At 35.8% G+C, this 18,017-nt stretch overlaps 1 protein-coding gene across 13 annotated transcripts in view; it reads right to left on the bottom strand.

The window, feature by feature from the left end:
- Window positions 1-18,017, bottom strand: part of BCLAF1 (BCL2 associated transcription factor 1) — a 32,627-nt gene that overhangs the window by 2,590 nt on the left and 12,020 nt on the right. For 4 of the 13 annotated variants that reach the window (XR_011388499.1, XR_011388498.1, XR_011388502.1 and 1 more), the window contains 9 exons: window positions 16,826-17,491; window positions 16,515-16,684; window positions 14,127-14,232; window positions 12,896-12,980; window positions 10,369-10,544; window positions 10,071-10,233; window positions 9,121-9,301; window positions 7,986-8,132; window positions 120-332 (listed from right to left, as the gene is read on the bottom strand). Coding sequence is in view for 8 of the 13 variants with exons in the window: in XM_008263557.4 (XP_008261779.1) it covers window positions 120-332; window positions 7,986-8,132; window positions 9,121-9,301; window positions 10,369-10,544; window positions 12,896-12,980; window positions 14,127-14,232; window positions 16,515-16,684; window positions 16,826-17,491 (1,744 nt within the window). In the remaining 5 variants the exon portion in view is untranslated. The remainder of the gene's footprint in view (window positions 1-119; window positions 333-7,985; window positions 8,133-9,120; window positions 9,302-10,070; window positions 10,234-10,368; window positions 10,545-12,895; window positions 12,981-14,126; window positions 14,233-16,514; window positions 16,685-16,825; window positions 17,492-18,017) is intronic. The other 9 variants (XM_008263557.4, XM_008263556.4, XM_051854306.2 and 6 more) reach the window with 3 other exon arrangements.

The raw sequence follows: 18,017 nt of genomic DNA, 5'->3' as shown, positions 1-18,017 counted from the left end.
ATTAAAGATTAATAAACATGTGGAAGTAAATGAACCATAATCAGTTTCCAAAAATGAATTCACCCACCAAACCCATACAAAGAAAGCTGTTAGAATCATAACAAGTTGAAATTTTCTACCTTTTCTTCCTTGCGTCTGTCCTTCTTTTCTTCATTATTTTCTAGGGTCTCTTCTTCATCTTCAACAATCCCATCCCCTTGGTATTTGTCATGAGTCCATTTTGGACTGCTACCTGATTTTTTGAAGTTAAAGCGCCCTCTGCCACGTTGAAAAGTACCACGACCTCTTCCTCTTTTGGCCCAATAATCCACACCATCATCTCTGTCATCATGCTACAGAAAGGTTAAAAACAATCATCAATGAAGTGTCTTGTAAAGAAAATCATTGTTTCTCCAAATCTAAGTCATGGCATTAATCTTCAAGACTGGGTATAAGACTGGTAATGTTATAAAACATAACAAAAGAAAATCAATAAAACTGAACTTGACAACAAAAAATATTCCATTGTCAGAATACTTACAACTTACTACTTAGTAAACCATGCACTGACGGTCTCAACTGCTAAATTATCCATTTTCAGAATTTAACTTTTTACTTTCAACTAATTTCAATCTGAGTCCACTTGTTATTATGCTGTATTGAGTAAGCTCAAATAACCATTTTTTCCCAACAAAATTACCTTAGTCATAGATATGTTAAAAAGCCATAAAATATCATTATAATATTGTAACATTCCCTAAATAAAATAGGTGGCAAGAACTGTATTTTACATGCAGATTTTAGCATTCTATTGAGATTTAAATCTAGATCAACATATAATATACATCAATCTTCTAGGCTAGGGAACTTCAATGACAAATCACAGTGGCACAGTCCCTATGTAATACCTCAGCTCTTCACCAACCTGAATTACAATAGTTATCATAGTCTAACCTTACTTTTTAAAATCTAACTGTTCTATTAAATAAAGTACAATATTGAAAAGTACTTGATTTTGTAGATAAGGAGTAGCACACTCCAAAAAAACAAAAGGTCAAAAGCATCCTGCATATTAATTACCTGCTGTCCACCTAAAATTAACTCAAATATTTGTAACCCACAAAATGGGAAATAAGATAATGCTGCTTTTACAAGAAAACAAATATAACACAAACAGAACACAGTATAACCTATGCAGTATTAGTATTCACCAACTATCCAAAAACACTGACACTTTTTTTTAAAAATGTGACAAGTACTGTTTTCCCAAACATAGGATACTTTTTTGCATATTTAATATAGATTACCAGCCGGCACCGTGGCTCAATAGGCTAATCCTCCACCTTGCGGCGCCGGCACACCGGGTTCTAGTCCCGGTTGGGGCGCCGGATTCTGTCCCGGTTGCCCCTCTTCCAGGCCAGCTCTCTGCTATGGCCAGGGAGTGCAGTGGAGGATGGCCCAGGTGCTTGGGCCCTGCACCCCATGGGAGACCAGGAAAAAGCACCTGGATCCTGGCTCCTGCCATCGGATCAGCGCGGTGCGCCGGCTGCAGCGGCGGCCATTGGAGGGTGAACCAACGGCAAAAGGAAGACCTTTCCCTCTCTGTCTCTCTCTCTCACTGTCCACTCTGCCTGTCAAAAAAAAAAAAAAAAAAAAAAAAAAAAATATATATATATATATATATATATATATATATATATATATATATATAATTACCTTCCTAGTGACTTAAAAAGGACAAATTATATAGTGGTTAACAGACTATATATGAAAGAGCACTTACCAATTGCTAACAATCTGTCTCTACCAAACCAAGAATTACTAGGGGTTGGGCTGGCACTGTGGTATAACAGGTTAAGCCAGTGCCTGCAAGGACGGCTTCCCACATGAGCACTGGTTCGAGTCTCAGCTGCTCTACTTCTGATCCAACTCCCTGCTATTCCTGTCTGGGAAAACAGTGGAAGACTGCCCAGCTGCTTGGGCTCTTGTCACCCACATAGGAGACCCAAATGGAATTCCAGACTCTTGGTTTTGGCCTAGCTGAGCCTAGCTGTTGTGCTCATTTGGAGAGTAAACCAGTGGGTGGAAGATCGGATCTCTCTTTAACTGTCTTTCAAGTAAGTAAAAAAAAAAATTCCTAGGTTGGAAGTGTGCAGGACTCCATAGGAAGGAATTTTAAAACTATCAAAAGCATAAATTTAAATACATAAGAGTTCAATTGCAAACCCAAAATAAACTATTTTAAAGCAGTCTGGAATTCAAAATCATTCCTGCCTGCTCAACTGTATTTCATGTTCCTTAAAGGCATTCAAACACTCAACTCGGGGCCAAGTTGTGGCGTAGTGAAAGCCACTGCCTATAGTGCCGGCATCCCATATGGGCAACCAGTTCGAGTCCTGGTGCTCCACTTCCAATTCAGCTCTCTGCTATGCCTTGGGAAAGCAGAAGATGGCCCAAGTCCTTGGGCCCCTGCACCGACATGGGAGACTGGAGGAAGCTCCTAGCTTCAGATTGGCACAGCTCCAGCCAGTTGGGCCATCTAGGGAGTGAACCAGCAGATGGAAGATCTCTCTCCCTTTGCCTCTGTAACTCTGCCTTTCAAATAAATAAATAAATCCTAATAAAATAAATGGTGGCAATAACAGCAATGTTTCCAATAGTGCTTACTAAGTATAGGGCATTATTTTGTGCACTTTACTTGTATTTAGTCATCCAATCCTCACAATAACCCTGTAAAGTACTGCCACTATCGCCATCTTAGAAATTGAGACACAGAGAGATTAAGAGCCCTTATGAGCATCATCCACAGGATACATTTCTAGACATTCTGGTGACAGTAAATAATTACCACATCAGGCAGCTAAGAGACGAAACTTTAAAAGGCAGGGGCAAAGCTATGTGCTAGAGTTAAAACCAGCTGTTACTTTTACATATTCAAAAAAGTTTGTGGAAAATGGAATTAAAGATAAGCTTATTTTGAAGCGAAAAATTTTTCTGAGATCCACATTTGGTTTTTTTGTAATATACAGTTTCCATCAACTTTGTGGCTGGTTAACTATCCCAAATGGCTGCAATGGCTAGGGCTGTGCCAGGCCAAAGCCAGGAGCCTGGAACTTCATTCTCGGTCTCCCATATGGGTACAGGACCCAAGCACTTGGGCCACCTTCCGATGCTTCTCAGGTAATTAGCAGGGAGCATTTCAGGCAGAGAAAGACAAGACATTGTGGGGGGAAAAAAAAGTCCTACACAAAGGATCTCCATGAGAGAGACTCCAGGGGGAAAAAGGGGCCATCAAAGAAGAATCTACCTTTCTCTGAAAGAAACAGAATTTCCACTTTGTTTATGGCCCTGTCAAAACATTGAGAGATTGTGGAATCAAAAGGCTTCCATAGCCTTGGCAGCTCATGTCAAGAGCCTCAGATGATCACTGCCGTCATACATAAGAGTGTTAATTATTAAATTAACAACAGTCACTGTGTACTTACTGCCCATGCAGGATCTCTGTCCTTAACGAGCTGTACTAAGAGAATTAATTGTAAAACTTGTTCTCAACCAGTCCTTTATACTTTTTGTGTGGCGGTGGGTGCAAACTGTTGAAATCTTTACTTAGTCGAGTTGGTCTTCTGTATATAAGGTTAATTAAAAACAAATCTTAATGAAGAATGGGATGGGGGCCGGTACTGTGGAACAGCGGGTTAACGCCCTGGCCTGGAGCGCTGGCATCCCATTTGAGTGCCAGTTTGAGACCTGGCTGCTCCACTTGCAATTCAGCTCTCTGCTATGGCCTGAGAAGGCAGTGGAAGATGGCCCAAGTGCTTGGGCCCCTACACCTAAGTGGAAAACATAGAAGAAGCTCCTGGCTCCTGCCTTCAGATCGGCACAGCTCTGGCCATTGCGGCCAATTGGGGAGTGAGCCAGCAGATGGAAAACCCCTCTCCCCTCTCCCTCTCTGTGTAACTCTTTCAAATAAATAAATCTTTAAAAAAAAAAAAAAATGAAGAATGGGATGGGAGAGGGAGGAGGTGGATGGACATGGCGGTGGGAGGGTGGACATGGCAGGAAAGAATCACAACATTTCTAAAGTTGAATATATGAAATTAGTATTCAATCAATAAAAAAATGGAGCAGCTGGGGGGGTCAGTGCTGTGCCGCTGCCTGCAGTGCTGGCATCCCATATGGGCACCAGTTCGAGTGCTCCATTTCTGATCCAGCTGTTATGGACTGGAAAAGCAGAAGATGGCCCAAGTCCTTGGGCCCTCTGCACCCACACAGGAGACCTGGAAGAAGCTCCAGGCTCCTGGCTTTGGATCAGTGCAGCTCCGGACGTTGTGGCCATTTGTAGAGTGAATCAGTGGACGGTAGACCTCTCCCTCTACCTCTGTCTCTCTGTAACTCTGCCTTTCAAACAAATAAATAGAATCTTAAAAAATAGTAAGTGGAGCAGCCAGGACTCAAACTAGTGCCCTTACAGGATGGCAGTGCTGCAGGTGGCAGCTAAACCTGCTACACCCTAACACCAGCCCCTCCATAAACTTTTTGAGGCAAGATCCCTCATACAGTTATCTGAAACTTAGTACAGAAAATGGCCGGGGCCAGCATTGTGGCCATAAAGCTGATGCAGGCACCCCAAACAGGCACTAGTTTGAGTCCTGGGTGCTATACTTGTGATCCAGCTCCCTGCTCATGCCCCTGGAAAAGCAGAGGAAAATGGCCCAAATCTTAAGAACTCTGCCACCCATGTAGGAGACCTAGAATAAGCTCCTGGATTCAGCTTGGCCCAGTCCTAGCTGTTGCAGCCATTTGAGGAGTGAACCAGCTGACTGAAGATCTCCTACCTCCCCAACTCTGCCTTTCAAATAAATAAATTAAAAATTTTATAACAAGAAAACAGCATGCAAGAGATTAAACTATGTCTTTCAGAGGTATCCTGGCAGCCACTTAAGTGAAATTTTTGATGCTACACATACTGTTAATATCCACATTTTTACATCTAATTTTCTACCTCAATTTTAGAGCTATTTCACAGATGATAAAGGGCCATAAGTTATAGTATTCTATACAGCCAAAATCATGTTTACAAAGCAATCTATACTGGAATCAAGATTTTCTGAATCATTCCTCATCTCTTCTCCATAACTCCATCCTGAATCCCTTTCGTCTCCTAGGAGTCTCTCTTCCTCAGAAAACAGTATCAACTCAAAACTGAGAACGTGCCCATTCCAGTATTTTCTCAAGTGTTCCAACTCTTCACACTCACTGCTTCACAGAATGTCAGCTTCTACCTACGATTACTAATCCAAGTTTTGAGATGAAAAATTTCAGAAAAGAATGCAACAAATGTGACTCTAACTCAGTACTGGAAGATGAATGCACAGGACTTGCAGAACTGGCTCTGGAACCCAATTCCTGTGTTCAGATACTGACCCCATTCCTAACCAGCTACATAACAATCAAGCCACTCAACTTCTACACAATAGCTATTTTCATCTGCAGAAACAGAATATCCACAATTCACAAGGATTGTATAAGCATTAAGTATAAACTTAATAGGTGCTCTGAATAGCACCTACCATAGTATAAAATGTTCAATAAATGTTGTCTTAACTAATGTTAAGTAGTGTTTCATCAATATGGGCAAAATTTCTATGCTAGTCAATTATTCTGAAACAACCTAAGAGGATGTCTGTTTTAAATCTAATTTCTTCTGCCTATTATTTTTGCTTGTATTTCTGCTGTTAGCACCACATGTCTGAAAGATCACGGTATCTATTCCTAAGACATCCATGTAAAAAAAAAAGTTACCATTTCAATGGCTCTTAAGAACCAACATAGTTAGGGCTTCAAAAAGTCCATGAAAAATGGAATTGAAAGATAGTGTGCAATTTTCATGAACATATTCAGACCCTTTCTATCAATTCTACTTGATATTCTATTAGTCTATGACACATAAATGTGTGTATTCTACAGGGACCAAGACTTTTAAATACAGTCAGAAAAGCCACATATATTACTACTTATAAATAGTAAAATAGCAATCTTATTCATAAAACTAATTACCAATCAACCAAAAATGAGTATGTGCCAGTTTATGGTAATGACCATGATACCAGATTCTGAAAATGCGAATGCCTGATCTAAATTACATATTTGTGAATTGTCAGACTTCCACATTTGGTCTACCTGTCCAGAAATTTTACTAGTATTCCTAACCCCACTCTTGAAATCACGTTCATTTCATCTTCTATTTGACAAAGTTATCTTTTCATGGCTTCTATGGTAACTAGGAAGATGACCGTCCAAAGATTTTTTTGGGCTCTTTATTAGGAACTGTTATCTTTCAGACATCTCCACTTGATTTCTCTCAGGCACTTCAAATTCAATCTGTCCAGACCCAACTTAACCTTCTCAAAAGGACTTCTTCCCTTTAAATTTACTATCATTGTAGTACTTCCTCTTCTCATCACCTATACCCAACTATCTGATCTAGAAGTCAGTCCCCATAGATGCTACATTCTTAACTTCACACATCTAGCTCCAGAGTTCAGGCACTCATGATCCCCTAAATCTTCTAACAACCATGGTTTCTCCTAACTGTGCTTAAAACTCAACCCCTTCTGTTAGCTGCAGCACACCTGCCTGTTGTTAAGCTCAAGAATCAAGCCAACTTCCTCCACAAAGTCTCTCCTAATCACTCTCCTTTTATGAGGGTAATTAAAAAAAAAATACACCTCAAGGTGAAAGACTTTAAAGATGATTCTGGGGCAAAAGAATTTGAAACTCTTGTAGTATACTTTTTTGTAACACAAATCTCCCATAATTTTTTGAAGATCTCTTACACATTTAGAATGTTTCTCTATTCCAAGTCTCTAAGAATTGGAATATTTGTCTTTCCATCCCTAGTACCAAGCATGAACAGCTGTCTGGTAATAAAACTCTTCAACAGTAGATGGATCTTTTAAACTTTTTTGTTACTGAATCAAATGCTTTTTATTTTCCAAATTGTCAATTCAAGTGACACAGAAGCCTAAATCTCTTATCTGAGAAGCATATGAAGCAAACAGAATGTACTCTGTAAAAACTTATGTAAGTTTTCTGAAATCTTGATTATTAATATACCAAAGAGGAAAATGAAAATTATTTTTTTAAATGCATACAACTCATTTCCTCAAAAACAGATTCACTTCAAAATACAGTTCTGCCCTCTAAGCAGGTATGTCATAAATATTCATGTTTATTCAAATATATTTGTAAGTCAAATGAAGACATAATGTTTTAAGTCCCATACTACTTTCCTCCTTGCTTCCAAAAAGCAACTAATTATAAAAACTAGTCTGAGACATAACTTCCCTAAAAATGTGTGACCAAAACAGATAACTCTGGTCATAGTGTTGATATTTTCTTAAGTCTTCCATTATTATGCAAGACAGATCTCCTTTTCCCCACCGAAAACTGCAAAATAATGACTTTCTTTCTCTCAAGAATCCTTCAGGATCCACCACTTTTATTTAGCCTGATCTTTGGAAAACTACTTCAGATGGAAACAGTTCTGTCATAAGGAAGCATCCAATCAGTACCTAGCAAACTCTCAATAATGTAATTTTTCATCTTTCTTTTACTTCAAAGAAAGCTGATGGCCTCCCTGAGATTCTCAATTAACCAAAAATATAAAAGAATTGTTCTTGTCTTTCATTGAACAATTGCTGTCATGCTGGAAAAATACCTTATTGAGAATTTTCTGTAAGCTCAACTACAATACAATAGTCTCCTCTCTGAATGTGGCTATCAAATCAGGTATATTTTTAGTTTACCCTGATCAGACTGTATGTGGTTATCAAAAAAGTACAACCAGGATTAAAGGGACCGACATTTTCAAAACTTCAAAATGAATCTTTTAAAATGGTCTCCTGCATTATGGTGAAATCTCATAGTGAGTATTCAAATGTATTCACCTAAGTATGCTTTGAAAATTAATGCAAACCAAATAAACAGAGATTTCTAACACCCACCAAGAAGTACTTCTTGCTCTTTGGGGTATATTCTGGATCCCATTCCTCTTCCTTCGGTCTCTTTTGAAAAGTAGTATTTGAGTTGTTTGGACCAGTATTTGTCCCAGCAAAAACTCCTCTGGCTCTTCCTCTGCCTCTAATTCGAAACTGATTAACATTAACAAAGTTGTTTAGTAATGCAATCAAAAGGCATTTAGTTACATGCAAACTCTAATTTTACTGCAGTAACAAAAAACAAATGCCCTAATTTCCTGCCTAAACTCAATTTCATAGCCACTGAGGATGGAAGGATGACCATTTTATACCACAGGCAAAAATTTCTGCCAACTGAAACTTTAGTACATTAAGAACTGAACAATCAAACTTGAAGTGTTAGTTAGACCACTGCATTTCATGGCTTACACTACATATATTTTTACACAATCACAGTTCCCCTCCCTCACTTTTACTAGCAAAAGGAACTAATTTGCTAATTCCTTTGAGTTACCATAGGAGCCAAACATTCAACCAAACTATCATCATGTCTAAGAAAAAGCTGTTCTCTTTCCCAAATGATATCATTAAATGAACCCTACCAATATCCAACTAGATACTTGCTCCATGTAGCAATCTGAATCCAGAAGTAAAATGGCAAGAAAATGTACTACTATGAAGTCATTAAACAGTTATAATGACTTTATGGGAAAATGAGAATATTATCTATTCTGTGTAGAATAAAAAGAAAAGTTAGGATTTCTATAGTTGACACACATAAGGACTTAAATAAGCAAAGCATGAAAATAACTAAGAGATGAACACAGAGTTTTTAAATGTTTTAACTTTTTTTTTTTTCCAAAAATCTAAGTGATTATAAAGAAGTGGACCTCAGTTAGTAACTTTTTCTGATACTTGGACCTTTAAGGACTAGTTATTGATCTCAAAACTGGGTTATTACCTAGTGTACATAAATGCTTCTACAGATATCAAAATGGTAACTCGTCAATGAAGATCAAATACTATATTTTTTTCAAGATTAATTCATACTGTAGGAATAGTGACTCACACTGACCATCTCAAAGTTATGTACTTGGCTTTCCTTATGTACATTACTCTCAGGTAAAGTCCTTTCAAATGATCAAAGATAACTATTACGTACAAAGGTTCCTCGTGGTCTGCTAACCCCTGCAAAGCCTGAGTATTCTTTCAGTTCGTGGTGAGTTTTAAATTCTTCTTCTCTTTCCTTCTTACTCTCCTTTTCTTCTCGAGAACTGGGAGAAGAAGGTGATGCTGAAGAGGATGAAGATCGAGAATGATCTTGCTCTCTACTTTTATGTTTGCTGCAAAATAAAGAAAACAAAATATGTGCTATTGTTAACAAGATAAAGACCTCATTGAATCTTATAATAAAAGGGATATTTTTCAAGTAAAAAAACTATCCCCTATTAAAATTATTATATAAGCAAAATAAAGGGTATTAAACTTTGACAGAGTCTGTTTCCATTCTCCTTCAATATTTGTTTTACATCACTAAAACTTGCTATGGCCTGCCAGTTACAAACTAGTAGCCTGTAAATTTCAGGAGTAAGGTTCAGTTCTTCAATATTTTTATTATCTTGTTATTAAAATGAAAGGAAGATAAATGTTCTTAAGACTAAGTTTCACAATGACTACAGTTTTTATACCCCAAGTGAGAACAGCTGGTATGCTCTGGGCCATAACACCATTATAGAAAATAAAAAGCATGACATTACAAATACCATTCATAAATTAAAAAAACACACAAGTAAAATCCACCATTTACCTAATGAACAGCAGGAGATACAATTGTCTATAATAGTTTGCAATCCTATGATTTGACTCTATGATGATCAAATTTACATGACTAACGCAACACCCGAGAAGATCATACCTGCAGTAAATCTTACCACTGCTAACAGTATCCATGGAAACATTATTTTCAAAGACTAATATATTTCTATTGCTAGTCCTTCCTCCCCACCCATCTCTCCCATGTTAAACCACTAGATATCAGTTCAAAACTCTTGTACTCTGGGTGTTATGAGTTGAAAAAGTGCGGAATCAAGCATAACGAACCAAAGTTCTTACACAAACTGTTTCTAGAAATGCACTGCATTGAAGTCCAACCTCCTGATGTAGCCTGGATAATAGGACACATTAATTTGTCATTTTTTTTTTCAGTGTTAGCTTGCTATTCCAAAGTTTTTGTCCTCATCCACCATAAGCCGTGTAAAAGACAAATACATTTTTGCTGTAAAACAAATAATTTTAATTGTTTAAATTTAAACATTTGATTACACAAGTCAAAATTGAAAGCAATTAAGCTGACAATTATTAAAGGCTAATTAGAAGCTAAAACCTAACTCATTCATTTCTTAACAATTACCTGTCATCTTTGTAAGATTTGTATTCCTTGTAATCTTTTGGAGTTTTCTCCTGCTTTCTTGATCCACTGGATTCCCTGGAGCCCTTGGAATCCCCCCGTTCTTTACTTCTTTCTTTTCTACGCCGATCAATGTCATGCCGAAGATCAGCAGAATCACATCTTAATTTTTTGTCCCCCTATAAAAGACAGATATAAAATACAGACTTCAGGGGAGAAATACACGCACAAATATGATACACACACACACATATAAGAAATCAAATTTTATACCAGTTTCTAAATTGGCATTTCAGTATCAGAAAATATCTGATCCTGTGTAATATACTACCATTACTTTGTTTAAAAATGTACTTGACTATTTTTACTAAACATATATGTACAAGTGCAGTGAGACTCAAGTCACTAAAAAGTAATTAGCTTCAAGATTTTACAGGTTTCTAGTCAAAACAATCCATAAGCTACTGTATAGCAAAATAATACAAATATTTTTCTAATCAGCACATCATTATCCCTCAACCTTCCGGAAGTTTTAAAAGAGTCGAATAATAGAAGTTATAATCTGTAGTTGTGATACAGCCTTCTCCCTATAAAGTTAAGGGATCCTGAAAATAATAGTTCTCATTAATTAAGCCTCATAATCATCAATCTCTTCCCAAAGAAGTTGACCAACCCAAAAAAAATTTCAAAAACAAGAATTCTGTAACTTCTATAACATGCAAGTAGAATATGATTAATGAAACCAATTGAGGTTGAACAAGGGTTGAAACAAAGCCAGAAAGATATTATTCGCAATCCTGTACTCAGTATCTTGGGCCATATACTGCCCTTTCTCAATTCAGGTATTGCAACGGACATTAGTTTAACTGGGTCACAATTCACCTCCTTCTTGTTCCATTGTTTTTTCAAATACTATATAATTAAGGAAGATGGAAAGAGGCATCTAGGAATGAAGAGAAATTATACATCAGTAAGATGCTAAGCAACGTGGACATCCTTGCTAGTATTCAACAATAAGAAATATTAACTCAGGGAAATCTAAGCTATAATATTCATAAACATGCATAAAACTGAAAGAATATACCTCCAAATGATATTAACTACTCACCTAATTACTCCCAAGGTAAGAAAAAAAATCTCATCAAAACAAAACACTTCCTTTCACCTAAGCATTATCAACTCCACAAGTAACAAGACAATTTAAATGAAGCTATCTTGTAAACTGCTAATTCACTTCCTATACATACATTAATTACATACTAACATGTATTATTCATTCAGATAAGATGATGAAGGATAAAAACCTATATCATATTTCTTGTCCATCCATTAGTTAGCACTACTCTCTCCTCCAGATCAAATTCTGGGCTAAACAATGAAAAAGCAAGATACTCACTATCAGAGCATGAATATAGATTGTTGGGAAAACAAAATTCACCAACAACGAAACCAACGTTAAAAGCCAAAATGCATTCAATCATTCATCTCAGAATCTTTTTCCAAGGTCAATATGCCTATGCAAAGAAGCTACTTTTTTTTTGTAAGCTCTAGTTCCCACGTTCAGGGAAAGTTAATAACATACCATAGTAAACAATTTGTATAATATCACTGTCACTAACAGCTTCCAATAATAAGTGTACCAATATTTTCACCAAATAGCTCAATGATTCAACAACTCCGTAAAATATATGTATTTTCATTTTCCTAACTGGAAAACTAAGGTTCAAGAAGCTAATCATTTTCCACACATCATACAGTACTTAGTCACAGCAAGAATGGGAACAAAGCAGTATTTCCAAGTTCCCTAATCTTTTCCAAACAGTTGCTCCCTTCCCACCTTTTCCCACATTTCTACTAGAGACTTTATGACCTGTCAAATAAGCTAGTCTATCTAGCAAATGTCAGTTTTGAATTATCAGAGTGTATCAGACTCCCTTAGCCAAAGAATTCCATTCTCAAGAAACATCCCTCAACACCTTTCACAGGCTCCTTTCTCAAGTTTAAATCCCATTCCCCCCCAAAAACACAGGAATGTGAAGAGCCTAGTATTTATTCCAAATGTTTTACTTGTAAATCAGTTCTTAGAATGCTTATTTCTTAATCCACATCAAAGACGCCCAGTAGCATGAGAATTATTTCATATTATCTGTAAAGAACCTAGAGATACCAATTTAGGCACATACAAATCAAGGAATATTTCTTGTCACTCATCTATCTCACTTCAAAACATTTTCAAAATCCTAATTTCTATGCAGATTCTGTAATTTTCTTTTGTCTAACCACTGATTCTTTACTTAGGATTAGTATTTTTGCTCACTAGTATTTTCAAAAACTACTCATGATTTAACTTACAATATTTAATATAGTGTCAGCTTAATTCCTTCTAGGAAGGAACACTATGTATCCTACAATGTATATTTACAAGTTAAAAATAGACGGTATCTGTAAACACTTTGCCTTAAGAAATATTTCATATACTATCATTAAGCGCAACCTAACACACACAAAAAAAGCACATTCAAAAACACACCTTTTGATTTTCTTCTTTAAAAATTCTCTCTTCCCCTGCTAAACGGGTATGCTTCCTCAGGGCACTTGGAGAGATGTCAATTCTCCTTAAGGTAAAATAAAGCATATTTGTAGTCACAATAACTTTATGGCTCAAAAAATACACAATATTGTCCATTTTCATATGTAGTACTATACAGTTATTTTTCTCCTAATCAAGAATCTAACTCCTAATTAAAAAATAAAAGCTACATCTATGAATTAAAATGCTTACCAGATGATTTTTATATTAAAGAATTCTCATCTTTTAAAACATTTTAAACATCAAAAGTAGAATTTTGTTGGTCTACTACCATTTTAAATGTAAACCACACAATTATAATACATCAATATTCTCAATGAATACAGTATGAACAGTATTACTGACTCAGTAATCTTAAAATTTTTACAAATCCTATGCATACTCAGTTTTAGTTGGTGCCTTTCCTCGACACTTTAAGCTATGTTTAGTTGCAATATTTTATACTTCTTAGAGCAGTCACCACCAAAACCACATCAATTATGCATGGTAACACTGAATTTGGTCCTTTATAACTAATATCACTAACTGTCTTAATCCCTCAGCAAAGTAGGATCATCACAATATAATCAAGTGACAAAATCAGGATTTCAACCTAATTGTCTAATTTCAGCTTTCAAACTCTTACCAGTTCTATTTCTCATCAATATTTTTATTTCAAACAAACTTACTTAAGTAAATTCAAGGGTCATTTTAGGTATCCATTCCTCTCCCCCAAAAAGCAAATGAACTGATAAAACAATTTAACTTCATAATGGACTGCTAAGAGTCAGTATTTTTAAATTCTATCAAGCAGTTTAAACCAAGTAAAGTGAAAAATGAGACAGAATGTAAAATTTTCAAGACTCGGGAATATAAGGATGATTCAAAAAGCTCGTTTTGGTACAAAGATTCTCAAATTCATGTATGTGGAGGTCTTCAAAAAGTTTATGGAACTGCATATTATGAAAAAAACTGCATATATTTCAGATTTTTTTCAACAAATACTCATCTTTTAATTGCATTTTTCCATGAATTTTCTGAGGTATCCTTATATAGTTACTCAAAGTCTAAATGAGGAATTAAAACCCAAGTATTTTTATCACAATAACATACTTCCAATCCAACATAATCATGATTAAACAGTCCCTTTCTATGAAAGCAACATTACAGGCCAGTTCAGTACTACACATACCTGTGTATCTCAGGGCTCTTTTGGCGGGTACTATGTTCTTCAGTGGCTTTCTGATACGAAGTAAACCGCTCGTTTAGGGTCACTGCAGGTGATTTGAAGTATTGCTCTGTTGATTTAGGAGAAACACTGGCCAATTAGTTACCTTTACTTTTAAGAGAGATTTTTGTTTGTGACAAGAAGGCATGTGGCAGGTAAAAAAAAAAAAAAAATATTCAAGAAACCTACCAGAAGAGAATCAAGTGTTACAAAAACCTCCTACCCTTTCCTTTTCAACTTCTTGTACCTCAACAGGCAAGTGATTACAAAGTTCCTCCAGAGGACCCAGTCAATACTACACAAAATCCAATACTACACATAATCCAAAAACAGTAGATTAAATCAAGCACCTCTAATTCCATTCCCTAATGCACTACTTCCTCAAATGGAACAATTATGTGGAACAATGTGGATATCCTTATACCTTGCCAATATGAACCCATGAAGCTTCTATCATTCGCAGAAAACAAAAAATATGAAAATAACTATAAAGCTGATTAAATAAAATTACTTCATCAACATCTATGTTGATATACCAACAGAAATGGCTTTAAGAAAAAACTGAATACTGTCAATCACAAAAATATTTTAAAAATCAATGAACAGACACTAATTAATCCAAAAATCTGGCGTCTTGGCAAACCTGACAGCACATTTGGTATTGCTGTCTTTCCTTAAACAATTTTAAAATTAGTAAAATCAATACTGATGAGCTTTTAAACCAGTTCAGGATATGCTGTAAATGTCAAATAGGAAGATGTATAAAGTCATGAACTATGAAATGTTACAATATGAAGCAAGCTATCTGCTTAACAGGTCAACATACATCTGTGTCAACTTACCGCCCAAAATCCAGCACATGTCTCATAACCAATCATTAAAACTTGAAACGGCCACTACCAGGGTAGTGCCTCAATCATAATTCCATGAAACCCAGGAATTTGAGCTAGCAACTCAGTTTTTATGCCATTTTTGCCAGGAAGACAGAAGATTCAACTTTGCCTGTATCTTTCAACAGCTATTTTACTTTGAAACATGGATTTTGCCATTTCAAAACATATTCCAGGACCTAGTTACAATGAAAAAGAAAACATCACTGGGCATTTTCAGCTCTGTATAAAGTAAGAGCTGTTCAGACTGGTTGCACAATACCATTTATGAAGCATAAATATAGTTTTAAAAAATTTAAAAAGAAAAAATTTAAAAATTTATTAAGATCTGATCTCAAAATTCAGCAATAAACAGTAAAATGTGGAGACAGGTCAAAAATGGTGAAAAAAAGAAAAAAGATAATGTTTCATATTTTTCATACCACCGTAATATGGTCATAAACTGGTTCACAAACCTAGATAAAGCCAAGCAGCAAAACTCGTTACCATGCTTAAATACAGTCAAAAAGAAACTCATTCAATATTGTTTTAAAATGCATGAGGAATCGCTAGTGAAAAGTTTCAGCTATTATAATGAGGTATTCTCATGTCCACTAACACAAACTTAAAAAAAAAAAAGTTTAATAACTGACAGCCTGGGAGGTTCCTGGGCAAGAACCTGTTTTATCAGTAAGCTTCTTTTTAAACACAAACAGAAAACCTAACTGCCCATAGAGTCATACCCTAAAACCTCTGAAAGTTATCAGTAACTTTGAAACAAAAATTACATATTGGTTAAAATAGAAGATTATTACTTTAGTTGAAATTAACACATTATCTTTAGGCCCTAAAGAAATGTCACTTATTATCCTATTTAGTCACTATATCACTGTACTTATAATCAGCTTATCTAAAGCACTCAATTTTTTAAAATCTTTCCCGTTTAAAAAATCTGACAAGTTTTCTTCTAGTTTATCATTAAGTCTTATAAACGAGTAACTCAGGAAGAAAGACAGTTTACACTTTTTTCTACTGGTTTCTGACTTTTTTAAAAAAAACACTGAAAGGAAAATTTTAGCAAATAATGCTTGGTAATAATACTAACTCATTTGTTGTAAATCTATGCAAAAGGTACATTATCACAAGTCATAGGCATGCCATGAAAGATAATCTGTAAGCACTCTGTACTTCAAATCTTGTTTGACAATTTTTAAAGACTACTCAACAAATCGGTATCATGTTTTATCATGATGTAAATTTTTTAGAATGTTTTAATCCTAGCATTTGGATCACTTTTTATAAACACCCCATCAATCTTAATTCTAAGACAACTGATATCTCGTCTATAAAAACTATGTTTTTCCAAATTTTTAATGGTATTGAGGTACACCCGCCAGCCATGGGGTACCTTTTTAAAAGTAAGTACTTTTTATATGCATGGGAGAGGCACTGACCTCACAACACTTAAAACATACAAGCATACCTTTAACATGATGAACCAAGGACACAATGTGCTGTATAAATGACTCCGAAGTGCTTTTGCTGGCCTGTGGCAACTTAATGTGGTCAAAGATGGATCGGAATTCTTGTTCCTTCTTGACAGAATGGACAAGTGTACTAGCAAGTAGCCTGTCTTTAGTCAAGGAAGCAGGTCTGGAATGTATCGATAACACACACACACACAAACAAAATACAGCATTGGTTTGAATATGAAAATGGTATGTTAAAAAAATAATTAAATGGATATTAACTAGATATCCATAGACTACTTACTGGGCATCAATGTAGAATTACCTGTTAGAATCATCAAGAGGAACAGGCGCCATTTTGAGTTTGACTTCAGGACGGTGAGAATCACTGGCTATCATTTTGATCCTAAGTGGGCTCTCCTCTCTGAAGGTAGACTTTTCTCTTGTGTCAAGATTCTTATGCAGAGGGGGACTATAATCAAAGAGGTCTTTGAGCTTTTCAGACTTTACCTGCTCAGGTGACTGAGTTTCTTTCTTTACTGTTATTCTTTCAGAGCTTTTGTCTTCTTCCTTGTGTTTATCTTTTGTAGCGCTAGGCCTTTCCACTACATATCCAGTCTCTTTAAGCTTGTAATTTTTTTCTTCTCTAAATCCATCACTTTCTCTATTGCCTTTCAATGAAACTTTGGACTTGTACTTGGGTCCTTCCTCCTCAGTATTCCGGTGAGATCCAGTACCAAAATTTTTACCCTGATCTGCAAGGACTGACTTTCTAAACTGTCTATAATCCTCTGTCTCCTCTGTGTCATCCCCTTCCGAATCATTAAACTTCTGTTTTCCAGACTCTTTATCACTGAAATAATCTAGTGCTTCCTGATCTTCCCATTCTCCCTCTGCCCTTCCTTTCTCTGATCCTTTCTCTTTTGGAGCTTCTTTATCCCTGGTATTACCCCTATCAAGCAGGAATACTCTAGACTCTTCATCTGTGAACCTGTAAAGAAGCAAAGAGGAGGACAGTTAACTCTGGATTGCATTCACTGCATGTTGTTTTGCATACTTCAACTTGCTGCCCAATACCACAGGACCAGCAATAAGAGAAAATAATCCTTTCAACAAAGTTCCCCTCGCCCAGGTTCCACTTTGAAAAATCATTAAAGCAACAATTTAGAACTTACACAATGACTTTTTAAGTAAATTTACATTATAAGGCTTTAGTATAAAAAGGTAAAGCCATTCTCAAATCTATCCTATTTAGTCACAGTCCACAATTCTATATCAATACAACATTGCCTAAAATTTAAGACTGCAAACCATTAACAGATAATTCCCTTATTAGAATTCTGCTTACACTTAAAATTACAGACTATTTCATTTAATTTTTCCCTGTTAATGTATCTATCAACACTATTACAGTCAGTGAGAAATACCATCTCTTCTACAGTCAGGCAGAATTTATTAAATACTGAAAGCACTGTTTATAATACCACACAAATTATATGACATTATTTATCTAGACT

This window comes from Oryctolagus cuniculus, chromosome 5 (genome assembly GCF_964237555.1).
Source record: "Oryctolagus cuniculus chromosome 5, mOryCun1.1, whole genome shotgun sequence".
Lineage (NCBI taxonomy): Eukaryota > Metazoa > Chordata > Mammalia > Lagomorpha > Leporidae > Oryctolagus > Oryctolagus cuniculus.
This window is presented reverse-complemented; position numbering and strand designations above follow the sequence as displayed.